The sequence below is a fragment of the Clytia hemisphaerica genome, unplaced genomic scaffold (assembly GCF_902728285.1).
Source record: "Clytia hemisphaerica strain Z4C2 unplaced genomic scaffold, Clytia hemisphaerica genome assembly, whole genome shotgun sequence".
Taxonomy (NCBI): domain Eukaryota; kingdom Metazoa; phylum Cnidaria; class Hydrozoa; order Leptothecata; family Clytiidae; genus Clytia; species Clytia hemisphaerica.
Window position 1 is genome coordinate 249264 of NW_027103892.1, and position 11260 is coordinate 260523.

General features: G+C 36.2%; 1 protein-coding gene across 1 annotated transcript; it reads right to left on the reverse strand.

Annotated features, from left to right (window-relative positions):
• Positions 1-10178: 10178 nt before the first annotated feature.
• LOC136808701 (uncharacterized) lies at positions 10179-11054 on the reverse strand. Its single transcript, XM_067065243.1, has one exon. It carries the CDS (start codon positions 11052-11054, stop codon positions 10179-10181), a length of 876 nt encoding a protein of 291 aa, XP_066921344.1.
• Positions 11055-11260: the final 206 nt, after the last annotated feature.

Here is an 11260-nt window from a genome sequence, read left to right on the forward strand (position 1 = left end):
CAACCAGCCAATCAAATAACCAATCAGCAACCAGCCAATCAAATAACCAATCATCACTAACTACAAATAATTCATCTAATGAAACATCAGCCGTGGTGAGAAACTTTCACTACTTTGAAACGCTTATCTCAAATGTCAAGACGATGATATTGGCATTATATCCGAAGACGAAGACGAGTATTAATGTTTACGATTAGTTTTGTCATATCAAGAGTTTTAACTCTTTCATTTTTTTATTTTGAAGGAAAAGACATGAAAAAATATTTTACTATAACTGCGTTCATTTAAAGTAATCTTCCTACAAAACACCTTAAATGACGTCATAACAAAAACTCATTTGCAGCATGACTGGAACATTTTCAGACCCAAGTTTATATCTCAAAATTACTTGTTTTTCAATTATCTTTCGAATGAGCCAAAGATCGTTGATTTTCGAGCACTTTCGATTTAGGCTAAATAATATCTTAAAATGATGTCACCACAAAAACTCACCTGCAGCATGACTGGAGCATTTTCACACCCAAGTTTATATCTCAAAATTACTTGTTTTTCAATTATCTTTCGAATAAGCCAAAGATCGTTGATTTTCGAGCACTTTCGATTTAGGCTAAATTATAGATTTTAGGCCCAAAATGCGATGCCCAAAATGAGCAACTTCGGGTATTTTTAAAAAAAATCAGTCGATGACCTGAGATTCTACAAAGGTTAAACTGCCGAAAACAGGAAAAAACAGAGATTGAAGTGCTTTTCCGGGCGGAGCCTGGCTATGTGACTGACTAATAAGGCGAGACCAAATTAGATTCTTGTTCTACGTGTACTAGCAAGTTGAAAATATGTAAATCCATCCCAGATTTTTAAGATGATCTATCACAATGCAAACGGCGTGGAAGTTAATCATATCGATAAAGAGGGAAAACTTTGCTCCACAACGTTGAAAAAAAGAGCAAAGTAGCCTGCGCTACAGTTGTGGGATGGTAGTGGTCACCGATGAAAAACAATTTTTAACTAAAACATTCCCCATAAAATTTGATGAAAAGTCATAAAATTTCAGCTTCAGAGCCTCACTAGTTAAAAAATGCCGGCCAATTTTCTAACAGGGGGGGGCACTTTGTGCCCCCCTCTCAGTAGGCAGGGTTAAAGATTTTGTATTTAAAATGTTAAATGAAAGCTCATGCCTTATAATTTTTTAAAAGAACATTAAACCTACTTTTTAAGTGATGACACGTGGAAACCATTCAAAGGCAAACCCAAAAGGTAACGATACTTGCACTGAAAATTTGAATACAATTTAATTGCTAAAGAAATTGAAATATGTAAACAAGTTGATAGCGGTTGGGTTAAAAATCATAACCAGCAACCTTAATATTTTTGTTTTGTGACACAAGTTACTTTGCACAAAGCTTATATTTTACCATTTAAATCATTTTTTTCAGACAATTTAACAGATTTTATGTTTGAAGATGATGTGCAGTTTTTGAAAGTGAATGATGACCATGTATTTCGACGTAAGTCATGTTTTAACTATCTAAACTATCTTTACTCATCTAAAACTCAGGCTTTGAGGATCGAATGTTTTTTTTAATTTCTAGTTCTAATTAAAGTCACCCCTGAAAATGTTACAATAAAGCAATTTTTTCTACATACATATGAGCTGAGTAGTGACGGAGAGTACCATTCTGAAAATGATGGTAAGGAGATATTGAGTATGGGTAGACCATAAGTTTATATCATATTTATATTATATGACATTAACTGGTGAATTAGAATAGAAGCTCATCAATTCAAGATAATGATCCCTTTTGATCAGTTCTTAAGTGAAATTTTACAGCAAAGTTCACTTCTAATAAGTCAGAAGAAAATTTACTATATTTCCAAGAAATTACTTTAATGCGATAAACGTTCGCGGAGATTAAATTTCGCGGAGTTGGGTGTCATCCGTGAAAATCTGCGAAATTAAATCCCATTGGAAATTTGAGTAGGCCTTATCCGCGTAATATTTCTAAACAAAACTCAAAAAATGTTGAATAAATACTTTTTAGATGTTTACTGGCATCAAAGAAGTGCTAATAATTATGTATTTGAACAACCAACATGCATGATTTGATAGTAAAGGCAACAAAATTGTGAAAATACTGTCACACAATAGTGCCATCCGCGAAATTAAGTCCCTGCAATTTTTTTTATTTCGCGAACAGGCCCAACGCTTTAAAGTATACAAAAACTTTTACAAGTGAATAAACACTGTAATATTGATCTTTTTATATTCATTGGAGTCCAGAGCTATAAAATAAAAGATGATACTTACTACAATTTACATAATGTGTAAATTTTCTCTTAGAAGAAGAGCCAAATCATGATTTGGAAGAATCAATAGCAGAAAGCAACATGTCACCTATAAAGCAACTGGAACCTGGATTTACACTAAATTAAACTTTCTGTTTGGAAAATTCTGTTTTTTACCTTAAATAATCGCTAAAAGCTTTTCTAGATTGTTTTTTTCTATTTAGTATAAATTGCAAAACCAAAACGCGGAAGACCAAAGGGTACCAGTAAAACCGAAGAAGAAAATTTAGAGAGAGTAAGTGAATATCATATTGCATTTCCTTATTGCGTTTTAGCAACTGGTTTTGGCACTTCTTAATGAGTTTTCTGATCTATTTTTTTGAATGGCCTAAATTCACACGAATCATAAAAATAATCCATAAACGACAACAAATCCAATTAGGATATATAATTTAGTCCCTCTTGATATAAAAATTATTTTGACTAATTAATATTTGAACCAAAATGTTCAATTTCAGCTATTCAAAGAAGATGTAACTTCAACAGATGGTAGTAAATCGTTGACCATGTTGAAGTCTAAAATTAGAAAAATCTTGACTTGCCATAGAGAGTACCTTCGTGTAAGTTCCCATTTATCTTTCTACAATCTGATCTTTAAGATAATTTCTTACCAAATTACAAATGCTTTATCATGACCTTTTAAATTTAGAGCCCCTAAGAAAGGGAGATTTTGTAGCCGTAGTCTACAAAAGGCTTGAATTTGCTTTGGTTGCTGAAGAGCCATATGTGAAAGATGGGGAGGAGAAAGTGGTACTGCACTATTTCACATTGTGCGACAAGCAAATCGGTTTGCTGAAAAAAACAAAGAGGAACGTTGTCACTGATGACTTGACAACTTACTGCATTCAGAAGATCAAAATTGTTACGACAGAAACTGGGACCTATCAAGTCCAAAACTACGATGAAGTTGTCGCCCATTTTAACTTTTTAAAAGAGAAAACCTACCTACGTACCCCTGTCTCAGTGCCCCAGACTCAAATAGGGAAATTGCCTAGGTTAGAAAATAGAATGAAAAAATCTGAAAATGGAATCCTCAAAATGTATTGATAATTCTAAATAAGCGATTCTAAAATAGATAAATGGCTCAAATTATAAGAGGTTCAAAACAGCCAAAAATAGGTAAAATCATCAGTCGCCTTAAAAGGGACAAGTTTTCTACCAAAACCGTTCAATAACTCTTTTTAACTCAATATTTTCCTCACCTTAAACGAATTTGCCAATGCGTTGCAATGTATAATTGCTTAAAATAAAAGACAATCTTTTTCGGCTGCAAATACAATGATTTATTTTGACGTTTCAAAAATCTATAATTATAATTTGAATAATTGCAAAAGAATTAACCAACAATTGTATTAGGCATAATAAAATAGGTTAAAGTGATGGACACTTACATGAATGTCCATTCCTGAGGAACGTTCGAGGAACAAGTGAGGAACGCTTAAAAAGAACGTCAGAAATGTCCATTCGTGAGGAACGTTTGAGGAACACATAAAAATAACGTCATGAAACTCCATTCCTGAGGAACATTCGAGGAACGAGTGAGGAACACCTCAAACACAGGGAAAAAATTTTCGATTTCCAAGGTTGGAAATTCAATATTTTTGGGTTGGTAATTTTGGTTTTATAATTGAAGGTTGGAAATTTGAGCGATTACCTTAAGCTGATTTGGAAAACGTAAATTACCCATAGGTTTTGTAGAATAAACCAATGCCCTTGAAAAATCAAGTGAAAAAAACCCATGTAGAAATGACAATTTTCCAAGGCTGGTTGGAAAACATGACTTTTTGGGTGGGAAATTTTTATTTTCCAAACAGTTTGGGAATTGAAAAAAAAGGTCAAAAATCGATGTGAAAATACATATTTTAGTAAATTTGATACCGCAAGTTGAAAAACTAGACTTTTTGGGTCAGAAATTTGTGTTTCTCCCAAACAGCTTGGAAAACGTTAAAAATCCATTTGGAAATTACGTTTTTCTAACCATTTTCTGCGCATGTCCTTGGGAAAACCACAAGCGATTTTTCGATCAAAACTGTTTTGATGTATAGCTAACCTAGATATTAGGCTATAATGTGAGCAGTCAAGCTGTAAGTTTCCGTCAGGTGAGGCGTCTCTTCGGAACGGCCTTGGTCAATCGCAGTGAGTTTGCACAGTGAAGCACATAGGGTACTTGTGTCATAATTTCAAATAGTGGCCTGCTGAGCTGTGTGAGTGATCTAAGATCAACCACATATCTGTGCGAACAATAACGAGAGATTGACCGGGAGCCATCGAGCCTAGGCTAACGAGTGACTGTTCACAAAAACAAATACCTTGTTTAAGATCTCTTTTCCAAATAGTTTTTTTCGACTGTTAATCATCCAAAGAGAAATTCTTATCCCGGAAATTAACCTACGCCACCAATTTGAGAGGGGTGCTTATGCTTATTGCTTATCGTTTTAACTAAAAGGGGGCGCTTATTCGAGCGGGGCGCTTATTCAAGGATTTACGGTAGCTAAACTTTTGTTGTTGTTTGTTTATGGTGCTTGTGGTTCCTAACAAACACAATCAACCACAGTTAACCAGTCCATTTCAGAAGAAGAAGATTGTAGGTTATCTTTTTTCTTCTTCAAACATTTTCATATTTATTTTCTAATCATGAGTCCCTAGTTATTGTCAATTATATTTATTTCAATGAATTTGAATTCAATCATCTACCGCCCAAGGGCGGTGTTTGGGCGGTGTATTTTGTCTGGATAACAGTGTATTTTGTCTGGATAACAGTGCATTTACATATTTCGTAGGCTACATCTCATCCTCCTCCTCAAGGGGCAACTATTTTTTCTTGGGCATGTGATTTAAACTGTGCGTTGATTATGTGTTATGAGTATTAAAAAGATGGTGAACTTGCCGACCAAAAATAGCGATAAAAAAGTGCATGAAAGTCTATTGTCTATTGTAAGAAAATTTTGGTAATTATGTTACTGTGTTCTTTGTTGATTCAGCTTTCTAAAGTAATGAAATGATAGAGAACAGAAAATATATGCGCTACATTTAACCAGTAGAAATGAGAGAACAGAAAATAAATCAACAAATGATAAATGCGCCAGATGTTATTTTAAGATTTGAATTTGAACAGGCAGAACATTTTAAACTTTTTGAAGCTTAAAGTGGGTTATTATTATTCATTCTCAGTGTTTCTTAAGCCTGATTTTCGCAGGACCATAACTCTCTCAGCTACAAGAAGACAGAACCTGTATATAAGCTGATGCCTAGTTGGACATTGGACAAAGTGATTAGTGTACATTTGATGCAATTTGTAGAGAGTTCTTTCCAATAGCTTTTTTGGTGGGCGGTTGCCAACTGTATTGTTGAAACACGCTGACCTAGTTTATTAGTTTTCCTATTTTATTTTCGGTTTCAACATGCGTCATCAAATGTTACAAACACTGCTGTGTCTGAAATCATTTTGGTCTCCCCCTGCCTTGGGTAGCCTCATTCAATCCTCAATACTACTACAATTAAACATCTACCAATACCTTATGACTACACGGCCATTCTTTAATGGTTTCACGTTCTTTCTTCTTCTTCGTTTAGTTTATGGACTGAGGCCAGAATTCTTTTCTTGTCTTCTTTCAATGGCCGCCATCTTTTCGTCTTGAACATATCATCCTTTCGAGCACTAATTCGTTCTGCGGTGACAACATTTATCTTTAATCCCATACGATTTCCTACAATTTCCTCCACGTAATCTTTGTCACCGGCCCGCTGTTCCTCTTTGTTCTCATCTTTATTTTCACCTAAATGATGGACAATGATGTTACATCTAGTTAAGTTCTTCAAGCAATCTTCTTCTCTTTCTTCTTTTTCATTTTGGATAAATTTCTTAATGATAATCTCTTGTTTCTTCACCCCTTCCTTCGTGATATCTGCATATGTTGCCCGTTTTGGTTCTTTAGCGACGTCGGCTTTGTTTATAGCCATAAGTTCCTCCATTTTCTTCTCTAGATTATGCAATCTAGTGTTGAAAACAGATTCAAATATTTGCTGACCTCCATCTTGACATTCTGCTTCCGTTATTGTTTGCGTTATTTGGTTACTTCTGACTCTTTGCTTACTTGTTTTGATTTTTTCCATAAGTATTGGCGTGACTGTAACACATTTTTTACATTAGAAGCGTCGGCTTTTGTATTGCAGACAAAGCTGAATTTGGTATGCGGGAAGCTCCGAACAAGCATAATGAACGAATCTCTGGCATTTCCTACATTGTAACATGTCATTATCCTTTATTATTTCATTCGTGAAGCATTTATTGGCGGTACAGAATCCATATTTTTCCGCATTTTCAGTGGATTTTTCTTCGATTGTTGCCATTCTGTTTACGCGCGCAGCGCGTCTCCTTTGGTATAATGTTCGCGCGGTCGACTAAGTTCCTATATACCGCTCAACCATTTTCAAAATTCTAAGTTCGTGTATGACTACATGACATCATTTTTCGTATCAATTTTTAAACCCTCAGATCACTCCGATCGCAAGTGAAGGATCCTCAGTGCTTTATACCTTAAATAATGAGATTGCTCCAAAAGGAAAATCTTCCAATCCCCGGACTTTAATAGGACCCCCATCGTTTATTAATTTGTAAAAATATTTTCAGCTGACAGAGGGAAGGAAGGCTCCTTGTTTTGCTCTATAAAGCCTGATTTTAGCTTATTTTTGGGTTTTTAGAATTAAAATTTCCAACCCCTCCGACAATAAGCCCTCCCCTACTAAGAACCTAATAAGAGTAAGATACAGTTTGTTTGTTGGTTCTTGGTCTTAACTATAGACATTACTGTGGTTTAATTGTGAAGACAAAATTTCAAGGTAAAGAGTTTCATATTCAAGTTAAAATCTTCATACAGTACTCAACATTACAACAGGCCTGTCTGAGAAAAGTCAAATCAAAAACAGTCGAAAAGATGGCTTTCGGAGTAGGGAGTGTCAAAGACAAAGGGAAAGGGGGAAAACGCAACAAAAATATTTTCAGATGAACTTTTAATTTGGAGTTCTTCCATTAAATACACTAAAATCAAATCTGATGAATGAAGAAATTTATAAAACTACTTGACATGATCCAAATATTTTCAGCTTTTGGTATTGTCCGTGTGAAGCCAAACAGTTTTTCATCCCTGCATACAAAAAAATTGAGATTCTTGAGTGTTTGCCAATATGCGAGATTTCTGAAAACATAATAAGGGAAATGTAACTGAATGTAATGTCTTGTATTTAAAAACCATATGACGAGCGATATTTATAAAAGTTCTCTCCCAATTCTATCGTTTGCGACAAAGGTACGTCCTTGACTTTTAAAGCATCTCAATCATTACGGCTTGACGATAATCAAGAAATTATTCACATTGTTTTACTGTTTCAAAAATGTTGTCTTTTTTAACCATTATTGCAACCAACGCATACGTTTCAATCAAGGAACTCCTTTCCTCTGCTTTTCTTTTCCATGCATATCGAAACAAAAACATAGAAAAAGACTCAGTGCTTTCAATCTGATTAATCCAATGATGAAGGGTGGTTTCTTCTCCATCGAAAAAATACTGTAGATCATCTGCATTTTCAATTAATAATCTAGAAACTTTCAAATACATCTCTGAAAAATCTGCAACACCCCTCACTAGTAAGAAACAAAACTTCTGGGATCAAAAAATGCTTAGTCAAAAGATGCAAACACTAGTAATCGAATATTTTCGTTCGAATCTATAACGTTCGAATTAGATTTCCGAATAAAAACATTCGAAACTATACACAGAAAGGCGGAAGTAAAAGGGCGCTATCAGTAAAGCATAAAAAAGCTGATAATACGCAGGGCAGGGAACGAGGTTGATAAAAGGGGTGCTCCGCTCTCTCAGCGAGAGGTTCGAAAAATTGACTCTTCGTTCGTGGGACTCTCTTTTGAAAAAAAGTGACCCTGAATGGGACTGATATGTGTTTTTGCGGCATTTACCTGGGACTCGTGAAGGTGAAAAAAGGTACCCCCGCCCCCTGGGCCCGTGCAATATAATCGATTTTCGGGATTTTTTTAAATTTTTAGAATTTTGGTATTTTGGAATTTCTTTTTGCATTCCCTTTGGCCAATGTGTTTTTCAGATATTTTGGACTTTATAGATCCTGAGGCTGTTGTAAAATTTTCGGCCAGGGATAAAAAACCAGGTAAATAAAAGTTTGTTCAACTGGGAAAAATGTCGTTGCCTTAATTCTTATAATTTTCGTCACTTTCCCCCGACATATTTACCCAGAAAAGGCACTCTAGTTTTACCTAACAGATTAAAAAGCTGTTGTTTTCACCTTTCACTAGTGCTTCTCAAGACCCTACACTCTAAATATTTGTGAGGTTAACTAGCAAATCGGCATAATCACGAAAACGGCCGAAAAATGTAACAGACTATTGAGTTTCAACCAATAAAATAACGTATTTTCACTAGCCTTAAATTTTTCGCCGATTGTCGTGATTATACTGGATTACCTCAGTATTATTTACAACGCAAACAGACTGGAGGAACGTACTTAAGCGTTCTGGAGCGCGCGTAACCCCTTTTTCTAAACATTGATTGATTCATTCGCAAGAGCGTCGCCGTACATATAGTATTTGACGTCAAATTGACGTATTGTATGCTTCGCATGAAACCGTCTTTTGGTGCGCGATTTACACGAAGCTATCATTCCAATCACCCACAACCAACCAAACAACGAAATGCAGCATTGTGTTTCAAAAATTGATGTTTTTTGTGGAAAACGTGCTGCTGTTTTGGGAAAAGATGACGCCTTTTGCTCAAAGTGCTCTGCACCAATACAGCCAAAAAATCCTATTCCTTCGATGCACACAGGGTTTCAAGCTTAGTGAATACAAAGCCATCAAATGTAAAACTCGTACTGATACTTCAAGAAGAAAGGTAAGGTTGGTAGAAAAGTATTTGTATTGACATTCTGTGCTATTCTATTTGAAACAAACTTAATCCAAGGCTTTGAATGAGCCCTCATTCTCAAAGGACTTTATTGTGTAGCTATTCTTTGGGTGGATTTCCAAGGCAAGGTTGTCCATTAGAATCAGGGCAAGTTAATGTGTACATGATGGCATGGCTTTTAAATCCTTTTTATCCCTGTACTGTACGTTTATTAGAGACCCAAGCTGTCATTTTTAATAGTATCCTCAAAAGTGAGCTGTTTTTTTATATTCAACAGCAAAATAGAGGTGTCTGTTTTAGTTAATAGTAACTTTACTGAATAGTTCTTGATAATGTCTCAATTTTACGAAAGAATTTCACCAGACAGTGTTTTTTTATTTAGACAACAAGAGACGATCCAGCACCAAAAGTGGTAAAAATAAAAGTTGGTCTGGTGGAGCTATCTGGAGAAAAGTTGATAAATAAGAGAGGTTCGAAGATCCCAGTTACAGCGTCTGAAAACGCCAATGCTCAAGACATTTTGAAAGCTGCTGACTTTAACTGGAGACTTCCATACTTTAGTCAGGGCATTTACTGCACCCCAAGCTTTTCCAATCCGTACATTCATGTCGTTAGTAGTGTTTGTCAGACCACCCAGGTAGGTAAAATCATCGACTTTTTCAATGATACTATCGTTTGAAGTTTTTAAAGGGGTAGAATCATTCGAGTTCACAAGCATATACTTTGTTTTCTTTGGATTCAGATAAAGACCAACCCGCTGGCAATCAGTTTCAACTCGGTGTAGGAGATCTTGTGCCTTTTTGATAGTTTCTTCGATCAATGCGATGTCACTAAGAAGTACTGGAGGATGTCTTCTGCTTCTCCTACGTTTCAAAACTATTCCGTCTGTATCAAGGATTGCAGATCTCATAACGTGGGGATGCTGTTTCTCCAACGTTTCCTATACATGCAATAGTCTATCTGGGCAAGATTTCCACGTGGTGAGCGCCAGGTCCAGAGCTTTTTGCGAGGCTTTTGAAAAGTGATGTTGCCTTCGACCAGATTATGTTGTTCTGCAAATTCGCGTAAATATTTGCCATTTCTGTTAAAATCATCATGGAAGGAAAATTTGCCTTCTAGTCTAGCATTGAAATCTCCTTGGATTAGTAACATGTTGTGATGAGGTATGGCTTCAGTTATCAGATCAAGAGTTTCGTAGAAGTCAATGACCTCTTGTTCAGGTCTCGAGTTGTGAGGTGAGTAGCAGGACAAGACACACGTTTTTGGGTTGCCTTTGAAGACAGCGATCATAATATCCTCGTCAATAGAGTCTACAAAAGTTGGCAAGGGTAGAATGGAAGAGTGGACTACAATGCCAGCACCGTGAATGGATGCTCCTTGCTCATTTGTTGTGGTTGAGGAGGTAAAGAGTGTGCAATTGCCAATATCATGGGAAACAATTTCAGGATCGCTCGGTTTATGAACGTAACGGTGTTCTTGGACACAGAGTATTTTGATATCGTTTTTTGACACAAGATAGTTAAGTTCTTTACGCGAAAATATGGTTGAAAGAGTTCTGCAGTTCAACGTACCAGTTTTGTACGATTGAGAGGGTTTGGATAACTTGACACGTCGAGTTCTATTAGAATCAGGTCTTCCAGAAGGATTGAGAGCTGGTTCGTCATGGGACGATAAGGTACTTTCGTCAAGACTTGATGCGTCAAGTAGAGGATCAAGGGCTTTAACCTTGGTGCTTCGAATGGACTTTGTCATAGCCTTTTCTAGTAGCTGTGGATTAGCCATGGTGGCTCGCTACACCTACCATGACGCGCAGTAGTCAGATTTCGATTTTTTGCTCTCTGTCGTTGTTGTACGACGACAATCATCTGCCAAACAGCTTTGATGTTGGACCAGTACAAACGGTTTGTCGTTGTCTGCTTCAGCAACTCCCAACTCTCCTGCAGCCAGAGAGTGGGGAGTGCCAAACGTTGCTATATTTCCAGAGCTTG

Bases quoted from the DNA above. Each gene is read 5' to 3' on its own strand.
- LOC136808701 (XM_067065243.1), bottom strand. From the start codon at position 11,054: ATGGCTAATCCACAGCTACTAGAAAAGGCTATGACAAAGTCCATTCGA.